The 15873-nt window shown below is 52.9% G+C and overlaps 1 protein-coding gene across 1 annotated transcript; it reads left to right on the top strand.

Annotated features, from left to right (window-relative positions):
- Positions 1-5284: 5284 nt before the first annotated feature.
- PRRT4 (proline rich transmembrane protein 4) lies at positions 5285-14664 on the top strand. The gene is made up of 4 exons (XM_004466451.3): positions 5285-6017; positions 6105-6209; positions 6518-6637; positions 12309-14664. Exons 1-4 carry the CDS (start codon positions 5366-5368, stop codon positions 14132-14134), a joined length of 2703 nt encoding a protein of 900 aa, XP_004466508.2. The 5' UTR covers positions 5285-5365; the 3' UTR covers positions 14135-14664.
- The last annotated feature ends 1209 nt before the right edge of the window (positions 14665-15873 follow it).

Genomic DNA, 15873 nt, shown 5'->3' with positions numbered 1-15873 from the left:
GAGTTGGTTACTCTGCTCCAGTCTGGACTGGTGGCCCTCTCCATGTGCACAGCTCACATCCTGAGATTTTCCTTCACCATCTTCCAAGAAATTCCTTTGCTTCTTTCCTGTGGAGGGTCTCCTGTTTCCTTCATCCCACATTTTCCACTTTCTTGGTTTACTCTATGGTTTGATTGGAATGCTTTCTCCAGTAGCTTTTTCAGAAATTGTGTGTGGGAGATAAATTTTTTCAAATCTTATATGTCTAAAAATATATTTATTCTTGATTAATAGTTTGGATGAGTCTAAATTCTAGGTTGAAAGTAATATTTTTCTTCAAAATTTTAAGGCATTATTTTTAGCTTTCAGTGTTGCTGCTGAGAAGTCCAAAGCCTGATCCTTTGTAAATTATTTGATTTTTCTTTCTGGAAGTTTGTGGACTCTTCTCTTTAATTAGCCTTGGTTTGGGTTTATTTTCTTCTATAAAAGGTGATGAACCCACTCTTTTGATCTGGCACCTCATGTCCATTCTGGAAATTTTCCTTTATTAGTTCATCAGTGATTTCCTCCCTTCCATTTTCCTCTAGTTTTTTGTTTTATTTTGTTTTGTTTTTTTGGAACTTCTATTATTATGATATTGAATTGTTGGAATTGTCCTCTAATGTTATTTTTTTCTCTCCTGCATTTTCCATTTCTTAGTAGGCTTGCTTTACTTCCTAAAGAGATTTAATTAACTTTTTACCTACCAATTTTCCTATCAAAGCTTTTGTTTTTACTGTCATGATTTTGTTTTCCAAAATGTCATTGTTGCTGTTACTGTTCTCTAAATGTTCCTTTGTATATTGTTCTGTTCTTGTTTCATGGATGTAGTATCTACTCCTATTTATCTAAGGATATTAACATTAACAACGGTCTTTCAAAAGTTTTCTTCTCTCTATGTCATCTATTTCTTTCAAGTTACTTTTTCTAATTGTTAGTTTTGTCACTCTCTTCCATATTAGATTTTGTTGATAATCCTTGACTGCTGATCATGATTAAGATTAAGTATTATGATTAAGATGGATTATGGTTAGAAATTCTGAGCTCACAGGTTCGGTTTGCCACTACAGGGTGCTCTCACTGGAGAATCCCCTATGTCAGTATCTTTAGATATTTCTTCTTGGGCTGATGAAATACTCAGGACTAGAGGACAAAGATCCTGCTGCTGGTGGTAGAAGGTCAGGGTCTCCACATTCTGCATCCGTATGACATGGGCATTTAGTCCTCTTATTTTCAGTATGGTATCTCTATTCACAACTGTCCCTAAAGCTACCCCAGTCCAGATACTCTCTATTTCACCTTCTTCATAGGAAAATCCCCCATCTTTGGCTGGGATAGGAGAAGGACAGCTGCCGAGTGGCTTGGAGTTAGGGTGATGTAGGCTATGGTTGGGGGCGCTATTCATAGCTAAGTATCCAACTGCTTTTCACACTAGTCCTCTTTATTTTAGTGATCTCTTTACCTGCCTTGGACTGTCAGTTTCTGTGCCTTCTGAGAACCTTGCAGTATAAATCAAGTTGGCTCTCAATTTTCTCCTCTGCCAGTCAGGGATGTCTCTTTCTTCAGAGCTACTAGGTCAGAAACCACATGCCACATGGCTGTTTGCTTTTTAAAATTTCTGCCACTGTTATCTCCTACTCTCTTCATCCTTGTGGATTTGTATCTTGGGGGAAAAAAATCTCTTTTCTGAAGTTTGAGTGGAGTTTTGGAGGGAGAGAAATTAGATGTATGTATTCAATCACCATCTTAACCCAGAATCCTAACCTTCCTTTTCAATACATTTTTAATATAACTCCTGGAATAACCCTACTTGGTTATGGAGGTTTGCTATTTTAATGTATTGGGATTTATTTGTTTCTATCTTTCAATTTGGAAGTCTTTAAGTGAACATGGTTAGCAGGAAATGAGCTTTTCTGTGACCAGGATTCAATGAAAACATCTCCAGGGGGATAACTTCTATTAAATATATGAGAGAAAAACCAGAGGCTAAATACATCCCAGTCCTCAGCCTACAGGCATCCCCTAAAGGACTGGAAGTCCTGCTAGAGAGGGGTCCTAGAGCAGTTGCCTGAGGGTACATCTAGCAAGTACCGTCTGCAGTGCTTTGCAGAGAGACCCAGAATAAGTCCCAGGCTGCATCTTTGACTACTGTGGATGCCTGATTTTATCTTTTTTTGTGTGTGTATTTATTTACTTTTGTTTTTATTTTATTTTCTGATTTTATCTTACATCAGTTGGGGGGACTCTGTGATAAGGGAGTGAGTCCTTGAATGACTCCAGAATCATTCATTCATGGGTTATATATTTATCAAATATTCATTGTGCATCTACCATGGGCAAAGTGCTATGCTAGCTCTCAATAACTGAGGCAGCTTTCCTTAGGAAACTCTTTAAGCACCTACCCCCAATCTTACCGAGCAGAAAGGGAGAGGAATAGAAGGAAAGGAGGTTCAGAGCAATATCCCAGCTATAATATGATGACAATAATCTCTCCCTCTCTGGCTCCTGATGAGGAAGAAGTGAGGGGACTCTCATAAAGCAGCCGGCACCGTGCTAGGCTTACCGTGAGATGACTGGTTTTTGAGAGGCAGCTTTATAGCTTATAGGGAGCTTCAGGTGTTTTATATTCTCTGGATATTTTTAAATACCAACACTTCAAGGGATTTAGAGACTCAAAACAACATAAATGAGCCGGCACTGCTTAAACCAGTCACTACTACAATGTACCAGGGTCCCTGGAGTATCCACGGTGACCTCACTATCTCTTGATTATTTTCAATGCGGCATCAGTCTTTGCCTGGACTCTCAAACTCCGGTGAGGCTGCGCGGTTTTTCTTTGACTTCACTATTCTCCTCTCATATCTGTTTGGAAACAAGTTGTAATCCACCTCTCAAAAGCAGTTTAGCTCACCATTCTTCCTGGCAGACATTCCTGAAACTCCAGGTGTCACTGACAGATCAGTTTTAGCAAACAGAAACGTTGCACGTGGATTGGCATTGGGCAGTTCACTTGGGAAGTATTGGAAGCCCCCCTGTGTAGCAATACCACTGTTGAAAACCATCAGATGCTGGAAAGGCAGGCAGAGACTGGGTTCAAATCTCTGCCAAGCTGCATCATCTTCTGCATATTTGTTAATTTTCTGAGTCTTAATTTAGCTATCTGCAATTGGGGATAATACTAATCCTAGACACCCACAGGACTGTGGTGAGAACTAATGAGAAAAGGAGTGTAAGAAGTGCCTATTACACTTCTACTCGTGGTAAGGGCTTAACACACGTAATAGCTGTTGCTGCCTGGGGTGCCATCCTGGGACAGACTGCCAGGTCCAGCGCGCCTGTGTGTCTGGAGATGCGCGCGCGCGCGTGTGTGCGCGCGATGCTCTGGGCCTGCGGGCGTGCTTCCCGGGAAAGGCGTGAGTGTGGATGTGTGTGATGGGCTGCCCGGGGAGTGTGCGACTGCCGGCGCCAGGCTGGGAACGAGGCGCCCGCGCTCGCTGCGGCTGATTGGCAAGTGCTGGGTGAATGAGCGCGCGTGGAGAGGTGGGGGGCGACCTGCACAGAGGCGGCCGCGGCTGGGGGCGCTGCTGTGCTCGCCCGCCCGCCAGCCTGTGGGGTTACGCGGGCGGTGGGGTGGGTAGGAAGAGGAGGGGAGAGGGAGGGAGGGAGGGAGGGAGAGCCGTTAGCGAGCGCGGCTGCCGCGCAGCCCCGGAGAGGGAACGGCTGTGCTGGGGAGCAAGGCTCCGAGCCAGGAGGCGGCGCCGCGGGGAGGGAGCGCAGAGCGCGGAGCCCCGGCCGCCCGCCGCGGGAGAGCGCTGCGGGCCGCGAGCCCGGCCGGGGTGCAGACCCGGGTCGGCGGGTCGGCGAAGCCGCGGTCTTCCGGACAAACCCAGGGGGCGTCGGGGTTCCGGATCTCCATTCCGGGCGCGACGGAGAGGAACGGCGAGACTCTGCCGAGCGTTGCCTAGCTGGGCGCCTGGGCGGTCGCCACTGCCCCTTCTCGGGGGACTTAGCAGAGGAGACCCTCCTGCGGGAGGGAGCGTGCAGAGCAGGTGGGCAGGTCGGGGCTGGGGAGTGTGTGTGTGTGTGTGTGTGTGTGTCGGGGGGCGGGTGAGCGAGTAGGGGTGTGCGTGTGTGTAGGGGGATGACAGGGTGTGATGTGTCTATATGGAGTGTGAAAGACTGCGTGTCTCTGTGTGTGTGTCAGTGAGGGGGGAAAGAGACAGCGACAAGAGACAGAGAGAGACTGCCCGGAGCTCACAGAGCTTGGGTCTGAACCCGTGTACAAGTAAGGGGGCGCGCAGCATGACAGAATGTGTGTGTGCGCGCAAGGGTGTGTGAAAGGTGAGTGGGTGAGCCTGTCACAGGAGCTAGGTGTGGCTTTGTGTGTGATGTAAGGGTGCCAGATGCACGTGTGTCCCTGGCTCCGAGTGGGAGGTGTTGGGGAGGTGGTGGTTGGGAGTCTGTGGCCGCAGCCCTTTGCCCAGCTTGCCTGCCTGGTCTTCTCTCCCAGGAAGTCAAGAGCTCCAAGCTGTCCCTCCCCCAAGTACTTCCAGGGTTATAGGGAAGGGAGCAGGAAAGATGGGAAGGGCTGAAGGGACAGGGCAGCTGCCAGACCCGGCACCTTGCAGCTCTGCTCAGAGCCTGGGGTGCCTTCCCCATCACTGTCAGATCACTCATCGGGTCCTTTGCCCCTCCCAGGACGCTGTGCTCCAGTGACCTGAGGGAATGATGGGTCAGCACCTCAGATTGGGGCCCGAGGCAGGATGGTAGAGACCCATCAGTGACAAATGGCTTGGTGACTGTTGTATGACCAAAGGGTGCTTGACACAGAGTAGGCCTTTATAAATATTGGAGGGTGGAAAAGAAGGGAAGAAGAGGCGGGGAGAGGGAGGGAAAGAATCTGAGTCTGGGAGTCCAGATCCTTCCTCTCTGCCAAAGTCAAGTGATGAAGGGCTCTGGCTGCAATCAGACCTCTTCAGATCCAGGTTCCCAGGTTAAGCAGGAGGGGGAGACAGGGATTTAGTGGGAGGGGGCCTTAGCTGGAAGAGAAGGGAAACTGCAGGGGAGAGATTTGGGCTGGGGCCTGAATGTACAGGAAGATGCTGGCCAGGAGAGCCATCATGTCACTCTCTCTCCTTGGGTGGAACAATTTGCATCCTGCCCCTGCCACCTGTCTCTGTGATCAGAAGCCTCTCTCTGGGGCATGTGATCTTGGGAAAGGGAAGAGGGCGGCGGCCAGGGCTCATAGGGCCTCTCCTCTCTCCAGGACCTTCACGCTCACAAGGTGCTGAAGAACTGAGCCCTGCCCACAGAGGCTGGGCCTGACTCCTGCCCCCGGCGTGGGGCCATGGCCGGGCACGGCTGGCTGGGGCTGGGGCTGTTCTGCTGGGCCCTGCTCGCCGCTCTCGTGGGCCCGCAGCCTGCCTCCTCCGTCTCTGATGCCCTGCTCACCACTTTGGCCCCACCACCGCAGAGTGAGGCCTCTATGCTGTCTCTTAACCTGGGACTGAATTTCAAATTCCACCTTCGGGGACCTGCTGCTGCTTGGGGGAGCCCTGTCACGGAGACCCAGCCTCTCTCTCCCGGGCTGGGCCGGGAGCGGGAGGAAGAGGTCGCCAGTGGGCTGAGGACTGACTCCCTCTGGGAACTGCTGATGGGCTCCCCAGGAAACTCTGTCCCAGAGTGGGGCTCTGCCGAAGGCAGTTCTGTGCCCTGGGCCTCCTCCCTGTCTCTGGAGTCCACATCCCCCCACCCTGGGGCCCTGGACCAGCCCTCTGCTCCCTATCAGCCAAGGGTGGGCACCAGGACCTGGGACACCGCCCTGATAGCTACGGCACCTCCATCTAGTGCCCCCAGGCCCCACCAGGGCGAGTTGGAGCTGAAGCTCGATGTGGCGCTGAGGGCAGCCGCGGCCCCCACTCTCGGCCATCGGACCCTGCCCTTGCTGCCCAGCCTGCGGGCCAGCCTGGCAGAGATTGCTGGGCGCTTGGGACCCTTTGGTGAGTATCCACCCCTAGCCTGAGGAGAGCCCCTGCTGGGCAGCCCTGGCGGGTAGGAGGCAGCTTCAGCCCCAGTTCCTTTTGCAGGGTTCTTTGGCACAACTCAGCCTCCCCTCCGGAACTCCTCTGGCCCAAGCTCCCCAAGTGCAACAACATCCCCGAGCTCTGTCTCTGGAGTTTCAGAATCTCCAGGTGAGTGTGTATTTCATTTTGACAAACATTTTCGGAGCACCTCTACATGCCAAGCACTGTATGTTCCCTGACTCAAGGGAGGCCCCCTTTGCCTCTCCCAAGCCCTGGGATGTGAGGCACTGCTCCTCTGGAGAAACGTCCTCTGCCTTGCTGAGCCTGGCTTGGTCCTTGCTGGCTTAGCGCACGATGTGCTTGTGGCTACAATTTCTGGGCTGTGGCTTCCTTAGGACGTGGGCTTTTCTCCAAAGCTCCAGAGGCCGTGGTCAGCTAGTAGGATGGCATTCGAGCCCCCTGTGTTCCCTGTACAGGATTTGTTGGCACCACTCTGTTCCCAACTCCGTCTCTCCTGGAGAGGAAGCTCTCAAGCCCAAGCCTGCTGGACCCAGCTGCTTCCCTAAGCTCTACCTCCATTGCAACAGGATCACTAGGTAGCTCTTCAATTCATTTGAACTTGACAATTATTGATTGAACTTTTATGACATGCAAGCCACTCATTGGTGTTCTGGGACCCTTTTATTTCATTGTCATCATAATCACAACCACCATTATCTTCATCATCACCATGGAGATATATATTAATGGTCTGAGAACCAGTGTTGCTGAGGAAGGTCCCACACAGAGTTAAGTAATGGTCCTCTGGGAGTGCTGCAATCCCAGGCAGAGCAGGAAGCAGACAAATGTATCAGAGGCATACAGACACAGGAACTCTTTCATGATTGCCACAGCACAATACCCCGCCTTCCACAGCCTGGCTGTGTCCCCAACCTTGGGACTCTCTCCTTGGCAGTCTGATCTGACACGACATGCTGTCACATGTGGGCAGAGTTGGTCCCTCATTGGGGTGACACTGAAGAGAGCTTGAGCAGACAGGTGCCACCCTTATCCAATGGAACCTCTCAGAACACCCCCATAGACAAGCCAGTGGTGCAGAGGAAAAGCCACGGGCTCTGGAATCTTGTAGAATTGGCTGTAAGTCCAGTTCTGTAAGTCCAGTAAGCTGTAAGCTTACTTACTAGCTGAGTGACCTTCAGCAGATGATCTAACCTCTCTGAGCCTAGGTTTTCTCAATAGGATTTAATAAGAGTTCCTATTTTGCAGTTATTCTAGCAATTCTAGATAATACAAACAATCCCTTGACATGAGGCTGGGCATAAATTAGAAGCTGATTAAATGGTAGTTCTTAACCTTGTTTCTTCCCCTATAGTACCCCAAATGCACTTCCAGACCCTACCTCTCAGATACCCCAACCCTGGCCCCAGGATTTGGTGGGACATGCATGTCTACTCCAGAACACATAACTCACAGGACAGAGGGCCCAGGTCCTTGGGGTTCTGATAGGTGAGGCCAAAGGAGCTATGGAGAGGGACCTCCAGGCCCAGCTTTGCTCTGTGAGGGGTTTAATGTGGTTGTGAAACCTCTTGGCCACCCCCACTAGGAGCTGGCTCCACAGAGCAAACCACTTATCACCCCAACTTCTTCCAGCTCCAGACTTAACACAGCAACTGACTCTCTTACTCCAGCGACAGTCCCTGCAATCCTTTGGCATGTGGATGAGGGACCTGCCACCCCCTGTGTCTAGCTCAGTGTGCAGCAGGGGCAGGGGCTGCTGTGGGATGGGGGGTGGGCTCTGTGGCCTCAGGGGAAGGATGCTGGCCAGCGGTCTGTCAGCTTTGGTGACAGCACTGGCCAGGCAGTTTTAATGAATCTGGACAGTATCAGAAGCAGCCCAGCTTGACAGGCTGGCCGCCCCACCCTCACTCCCCCTTCTCACTGGTGACTGCAGGAACCAGGCCTCTTCCTGGCTTTTCTTGGATAAACCCAGGAGGGCTGCAGGCCTCTTGGAGGAAAGGCCAATGGGCCTCGCCCAGACCAGAAGTGTATGTTGGGGCTGGGGACAGGGGCAGTTTGGGGATGAAGAGAGTCTCTCTGTGTCTCCCCTGGGATCTTTCTAACCTAGGTGGGGTTAACTTTGGCCCTTCACCGGCTGTTCTTGGGCAGAGCTTGCATCCAGGCTGTACACCCCAGAAGAGTTACACAGGTTGTGAATGGATTGAAAGGCTTTGCTGAGTCCCACTGCCCTTAGCCCCCTGACAGCTTCCCTCCACTCCCGGGCCGCCACCCTGGCTGGCGTCTGTTCTGACTGGCTGGTGCCTATGCCATTCCAGTCATTAAATATTTTGAATATCACCCTTACCAAGAGTATCAGTTCCCCATGATCTTGGAGGTGGGTGAGGGAAAGGGATGGGGCCAGGCCACTAAACAGGCTGCAGCATCCGGCATCCAGCATGGCTATGTGGTTCCCCCGCCCTTTGATCTGGGCAGCTGGTGGATAATCAGGCCTGGCTTTCACATCAAGTGAGCCTGCTCCTCACCCCCTACCCCTCTCCAGCCTGCTCCTGCCTCACCGATTACTCACGTTGACATCCTAGCTCCTCCCTTACCCCTGGGGCTAAGAGGGGCAGCAGGCCTAGAATGGGGCCACCTTGGAGGGAGGCCTGCTCAGGAGAAGGATCCTGGGAAAGGAGGCCAGAGCCCTGTCTTCTGGGGAAACTGAAGATTCCTTCTGGGGATGTCCCAGAAATGGACCCTTCAAAGGCAGAAGGGTTTTCTACTGCCTGTCCCCACCCACACCTGGCACAGTGCTGGGCACATGGGGATGCTCTGAACTTGGAAGCAGTGCTCCTAACTCAGAAGGCCTTCCTTTGAGACCTGAATTGTGCCTGTACTTTGTCTACTTTCTGTTTTTCATTCATTTTCTGGCTTCTTGTGATTGTTGGAATGTGTTCTAGTTGTCATAATGCTTTGGGACAGAGGTGAGAGATGGAGTTTCCTGTGGCCCAGTGGTGCAAGTGGAGCTGGAAGATGAGGTGGAGCAGACCTCTGAGAGCATGTCTGTACAGTGAGCAAGGGGGAGAGGGCAAGGGGTGACAAGCTTGTGCAGACAGAGGGGCTCCTGATCACGGCCTCCCTGCCTTTTGCTGAGCCCACAAAGGTCAAGGAAAGACCAAACCCTTTCATTTTATAGAGGAAGTGAGCTAGGCAAGGGCACCTGAGAAGACCAAAGATGGAGGTGTGAGGGAGGAGGTGTGGGTAGTTTATCCGGCTAACGTCAGAAGGATGCCCATCCCTCATCAGCAAGCCATCTATTCCCAGCTGAATGGTTCCTCATTTAACTGGTGACTTGTGTCTCCTTTAGGTGGTTAGGGTTTAGCCCATCAGAATGGTGTTCTTCAAACAGAGTTCATAAAGTGAGACAGTATATTGATGCTCACTCATTTGGCGAACTGTTGTCTTTCTAAGAAAGTTTAGGATGTGCAAAGAACTTTTGCCATAGACAGCAGTCCTTAATTACAGAAATGTATGCTCTCACATAAATACAAACTGATGATTGATCAGTGATGAACATTAGCCAATAACGATACCACAATCATATATTGAATGGTTATTTTTTTTCTTTACTTTTAAAGAAGATTTAGATTACATAGATGTTACATCAAAAATATAGGGGATTCCCATATATCCCACCCCCTCCCCATTCTACACTTTCCCCCATTAACAACATCTTTCATTAGTGTGGTACATTTGTTACAGTCAATGAAGCATTGCTACTAACCATGGCCTATAATTCACCTTATGGTTTACATTTTGCACTGCACAATTTTATAGGTTTTGACAAAATATATAATGGCCTTCGTCTGTCATTGCAATATTTTGAATGCTTATTATGCACCAGGCACTCTACATAGCTTTGCACACTTTGTCTCAGTTGTTCTTATAATAGCCCTACATGCTAGGTACTTGTACCCATTTCAAATTTGAGGAATGTGATGGAATTGGAACCAGGGTGCATGCTGCCATTTTTGTGCAGTTGGCACTGAGTTGTGTGTATTTAACTTGTTTTTTATTACAGGGGTTGTGAGCTTATAAAACAATCATGCATAATGTGCAGAATTCCCATACATCACCCCTCCACCAACATCTTACATTGTTGTGGAACATTTGTTACAGACTATGAAAGAACATGATCAAACTATTACCACTATGGCCCATAGTGTACACTTGGTATATTTTTTCCATACACCCCCTATTATTAACACTATGTATTAGTATTGTACATTTGGTATAGTTCATGAGAGAACACCCTCATATTTGTACTGTTAACTACAGTCCATCTTCCATCACATGGTTCACTGTTATATAGTCCCATGCCTTGTACATTCTATCCGAAGTGTATACTCAGTGGCTCTCACTTTCATCACAGAGATGTGCAGTCATTGCCCCAGTAAACCTTTGAACATTTTCCTTAGTCCAAAAGAAAAAAATCCCATATCCCACTATTATTGACTCTTAGCACTGATATAGTATCTTCTTTGACACTGATGCACAAATATTACAATTTTGCTGTTAACTATAGTCTATAAATTACATTAATTGTATATTTCCCATGCATCACTATATTTTTGCCACCTTGTAAGAGTGTTGTACATTTGTTCTAGTTCCTAGAACATGTATTTAACTTTTGACTGCTCCTTGTCTGCCCACCCCAGTTTTCCAGGTCCAGTTTTCCCTCCCCTTTTGCCAAAGCTGTTTTCTGACACTTCACTCCTTTTCCTTGTTCTCCAGATTGGTCTCTTGGGCATGTCCCCAGCATGAGCTGGCAGTGCCTGGGGAGGGCTGCTTCTGGTGTCTTCCTGTATTGTCTGGCTTGGCAATGGTCAGGCAGTTGGGGCAGAAGTCTGGTTGTCAGGAGACCCTCCCCCATCATTGCACAGCTGCTCCTATCCACCTCCCCACCCCACTAGGCTGTCCCCATCCTTCATCACCACCCTTTCTGCCTCAATTCTTGCCTGCAGCTGTAAATCTGCTGAGCCTGCTAGGTGGGGGGCAGGGAGAGTTTCAGCATCCCGCATCTTCCCTTGCTGCCTGGCACTGGGGAGAATTCTTGGGTCTAACTCTAATTCTCCTCTTGTTCCAGAAGAGTAGAATTAGGGAACTTGCTCCCCATTCTCAGCTGACTTTGCTTTCCCCAGGGAATTTGGGAAAGATTTATGGGAGCAGAGGATGCAGCAGGGGGCTTGAGTTAGCAAACCCAGAGCACCTCCCTCAGATGGCATTTTATCCCACTATGATCTTCCCCAGTTGCTCCTTCCTGGGGGTTCAATATCACCTTATTTAAAATAGGGTGAGAACCAAAGGGGTGTCTGTATAAAGAACCTTAGACCAATGGATTTGTGGTTGAGTCAAGGTGGGGGCCATAGTCATGGGCAGGCCCAAGGGATTGAGGGTATAGCCGACAGGAAGGCCAGTGAAGGAGGATTGTCTTCTCAGAGTGCTGGGGCAGGACCGTCTTCCTTCTACCCTTGCTCTGTGTGTGTGTGTGGGGGGGAGGGGGCGGGGGGGGGGGGGACGGTGCGCAGAGAGTTCTTCCTTGAAGAGACAAGGAGAAGGGGAGAGCAGGTGAAAAAGGGCAGGGAAAGTTTCCAGTACCACGGTGGGGGTTGGAAGTTAGGGGTGTAGATCAAGAGGTAAGCAAATTAGTAGGAAGATGCTTTGGAATAGCAGAAAGGGGTTCAAGGGATCTGGATTCAGATCCGAATTCTAGTTGCATCTCTGCTCCTCTGTGACCTTGGACACATCACTTTGCCTCTTGAAGCCTCAGTATCTGGCCAATAAAAGGATTCATTTCCTAATGAATACCTTCTGAATACCAACTATGTGCTAAGCACTGTTTTAGGTATGGAGACTCAGAAGTGAGCAAAACAAGCAGAAATCCTTGTTCTCATAAAGCTTCCTTTCTGGTGAGGGGGCTTCTACAGTTCTTTCCAGTTGTAAAAATTCTTTGAAACCCTTTTGAGCAGAACCACAGAATGATGAAGGGAAAGGAGCAAAGCAGGGAGCTGGGAGGTGAGGGAGATCTGACTAAAGCATGAGGAATTTGAATGGGGGAGGGGCAGTGAGAGGCGGGTAGGTGAGTGACTTCTCATAATTAAGACAAGTGCTTCCTGGACAGACTCTCTCTGACTGGCATACAGGCTACTGGCTGTGGGATGGGCAGGGTCAGGGCTGCATAATTGTCTCAGCTGCTCAATTTGTCCACAGATGCTGCCGTCCCCACTACTGGCCCAGATGACCACTCTCCAGGCAGCCGTGGGAACCCCTCGGTGCAGCCAGAGTGTGGGCCAGGGTCCTGCAGCGTTGGAGAATTGCCTGAGCACGCGGAGCAGCCCCCTGCAGCTTCGCTGCCCCTCTTCTTCTTCACCCTGGAGGCTGGCTGGGAAGAGGCCAGAGCTCACTGGGGGCTGGCCTGGGAGGCCCATGTGTATGGGGTAGGGGCGCTCTTCGGCCTAGTGGCCCTGCTGGCGCTGCTGGCTCTGGCCCTCTTGCCCTGGCGCTGCCCGCCCGGCGCCCCCTGCCTGGCGCTGCTGGACCTGCTCCTGCTCTCGGCCGGGACCACGCGGGCCTTCCCGCTCTTCTACGACGCCTACGGGCACCGGGACCGGCTGCCCGCGCTCGCCTGGCTGCTGCTGCAGGATCTCCCGCTGCCCTGCCTGGCGTGTGGCCTGGGGCTGGCCTGCCTGCTGCTGGCCCGGCCGCGCCCGCCGCGGTGCCCCGCTGGCCTGGCCGCGCTGCTGCTCCTGGGCCTGGGGCTGGCGGCGGCCGCGGCCCTCGGCAGTGCCGCCCACCGCCCGCTGCGGCCCCTGCGGCTCGCTTCTCGCGGGCTGCACGCCTTTCTCTCCGCCTTCCTCTCGGGGCTCCTGCTGGCGCTCTCCTGCTGGAGGGGGAGGCGGCGGCGGGCCGGGGCGCCCCTGGGAGGGTCTGGCTTCAAGGGCGCCACCCCGCTCCCGCAGGCCCGCAGTCCCTTCGCTCCGCGGGAGTCCTGGAGGCGCGCGGCGCGCACCGCCCCGGTGGCGGGCACCTTCGGGCTGCTGAGCGGGGCCCTGCAGGGCTACGAGGTGCTGCACGCCCTGGGCTACGGCGGCCAGCCAGGCCTGGAGGGGCCCTGGCCCTGGTGGGCCTTCCAGCTAGGCCTGCGCTTGGGCGAGGTGGGCGTCGCGCTGCCGTTGGCGCTGCTGGGCCTCTACCCGGCCCTCTGCAGCCCCCGCGTGCCTCCGCGCTGCTGGGCCAAGCTCTTCCGCTTGTCTCCCGGCCACGCCGCCCCGCTGCTGCCCGGAGGCTGGGCCCCGGGGCCCCCGGACAAGGAGCCCCCGGGCGGCGCCATCGCTCGCGGCGAGGCGGAGCTGCTGCAGCTGTGCGCCCTGGCCGAGCCGGGCCCCGACCTCCTACTCCAGGGCAGCCGGGGCTTCGCCGGCGCCGCCGCCGCCCACCCCGCGCCTTCCCCCGCCTCCTCCCCGTGCAGCGATTACACGGTGGATTTCCGCCCCCCCTCTCCTATTAACCTGCGGCGCAGCATCGAGGAGGCCCTCTGCAGCGAGGCCTTACTCGCTCCCGGCCTCTTCCAGGGCCCTGCCTTCGAGGAAGCCCCGCCTGGGCTGGGCCTCTACCGCACCACCTCTCTCCGGGCGAAGACGCGGGCCGCGGGGCCCAGCGAGAGGCCAGAGGAGACCCCTGATTCCCCAGCGCCTCCGGAGCTCCCTTCCCCGCGGGCCTGGCCCGCGGGCAGCAGTGCCTCATCCGGTTCGCTGTACGGACTCTCACGGGACAGCTCGTCCATGCTGCTCTGCTCCAGCCCCGACAGGCCCCCTCGCTGCCCGCTGGTCTGTGTCCTCAGCCCCCCGCGACCTTCGCGAAGCAGCCCCAGCCTCCCAGCCTCAGGATTCTACCAGGCCCTGTCCCCACCCTCCCATGATTCCCCAGAGCCTGCTCCGGAGCTGCAGGCTGAAGAGGCCTTGCTGCAGGCGCAGTATCTGGACGCCTGCCGACAGATCGACGAGTTGAGCATGGGCAGCGATACCATAGACCTGTGAAGAGGTGGCCCCCTGGTTGTCCATGCCATACGCCCCCTTCTGGCACCCACTCTGCCCGAGACCTGCACACTGTAACCCTTCCCCAATCCTGCCTGGCTCAGATACCTCTCCACACCTCCTTCCCCAGCCAGGGGCCTCTGGGTGGGTAGGTCAGCAGTTAGGCTCTGTCGATTGGGAATTGGTGCCACCTCTTCTCCTGAGGACGAATGCCCTCAGCTACAAGACTAGGTTGGCAGGGGCCCCACTTTCCTTGGCATTCACCAGCAATAAAGCTCCAAGGTGCTCCACTCCTGACCACTAAGTACTCCCCACTCTGGTGCTGAGTGAGAGGGGCTGAGCTCAGAGGACCTCTAGACCTGCCTCAGTCCCCAGACCTGCCTCTACCATGTCCAGGAATCCCCCCACCTGTGTGAGACGCCCTGTCCTCCAAGTGACCTTTCACCAAAAGGTCCTTGGCCCACCTAGGAGACTTTATAGCATTTGGGCGGGAAGTGAGCACGTTCAGAGTTACTTTATCAATAAAATATTTTCAGAGGAGAAAAGTCTAACCTTCTTGGAAAGGTTTTGAGTCAGCAGCCGCAGTGGTTCCACCTCTGGTGGAAGAGAAGCAGCTTTTGGGTGGAATGGGTCCACCTCAGACACCAGTGACCTGGACTCCTGCCTGGACAAAGGGGTCTTGTCCTGTGGCTGTGAGTAGTGAGGGCCCTGGGAGCCGCCCCTTGAAGACCCTTCTGACTCCTTGGGAGGTGGTTTTTCACAGAGATGCAACACAGCTCCCAGAGATGAGGCAGAAACTCAGTCATGGGTGGAAATGCCCACTTCCCTGGCTTCAGTTCCTAGTTATTAGTAAGGTCCTTCATGGAAATGCTGCTACACACTGAAAAGGGCCTGATCATCTCAAGCTGGGATCCTCAGCAATCCCCCTGCCAGGGTTTGGAATTCACAAAGAGAAAACTATCTTCTTCACCCATTAGTAGGATCTTTTCAAGGTTTGACTCAAAACTCCCCCACAGAGTACTTATTGCCCATAAGTGCGCATCCTCCCTGGGGAAAGCCTGTCTTCCTTCCCCAACGCTCAGCCTCACCTCAGCTCTGAAAGCAAAACTCATTCTCACAGACATTTCCAGCCACCAGACACTCGGTAATCCCTCCATTGCCTGGAGCATTTGGCTCTGAGCTCTGTAGTGTGCATTTGTCTTTTGACTAAAATGCATGAAGTTCACAGTGGCACAAAAACATGTATTAGATTTGAAAGTGAGAATCTGGCAATGTTTTGGCAAATGTCCTCCTCATCACAGGAAGACCTGCAGGGGCACACACACTGGGCTTGAAGCGGAAAAACAGGAACCAGAGTAATTCTTCTTCAATGCAGGAATAGGAGAAGAAAAGCAGTGACATCTGTGCAGATGAAGACGTTCCCTGGTGGAGAGGAGCATCTAGGGCCCAGGACCTCAGAAGGAGGAGAGGAGTCAGTGATGTTTGGGGAAGAGGGAGGGTCATAGCAGGAAGGGAAGTAAGAGGAGGGTGGTGCAGGCATGGCACCCCCCAGGGATGGGGCTGGAGTGTTCTGCCTGTGTCTTCTCCATCACCTGGTTCGGCTCGGCTCAGAAATTCTTGCTGCATCGTCACTCTGGGCTGAGGCCCAGAGAACTGCCAGCCTCCTAATTACAGGCATTTCTCACCAGTGTCGTAGCGGCCAGAGCAGACCCAGTATCGGAGCTGCTTTGTGTCATGGAAGG

The sequence above is a fragment of the Dasypus novemcinctus genome, chromosome 5 (assembly GCF_030445035.2).
Source record: "Dasypus novemcinctus isolate mDasNov1 chromosome 5, mDasNov1.1.hap2, whole genome shotgun sequence".
NCBI classification, from domain to species: domain Eukaryota; kingdom Metazoa; phylum Chordata; class Mammalia; order Cingulata; family Dasypodidae; genus Dasypus; species Dasypus novemcinctus.
This window is presented reverse-complemented; position numbering and strand designations above follow the sequence as displayed.

What these genes read in the sequence shown, in the direction of transcription:
- PRRT4 (XM_004466451.3), top strand. Translation starts at nt 5,366, where the DNA reads ATGGCCGGGCACGGCTGGCTGGGGCTGGGGCTGTTCTGCTGGGCCCTG. An exon ending in TGGGCGCTTGGGACCCTTTG is followed by an intron (nt 6,018 to 6,104) that starts GTGAGTATCCAC and finishes TTCCTTTTGCAG; the next exon opens with GGTTCTTTGGCACAACTCAG. An exon ending in CATTGCAACAGGATCACTAG is followed by an intron (nt 6,638 to 12,308) that starts GTAGCTCTTCAA and finishes ATTTGTCCACAG; the next exon opens with ATGCTGCCGTCCCCACTACT.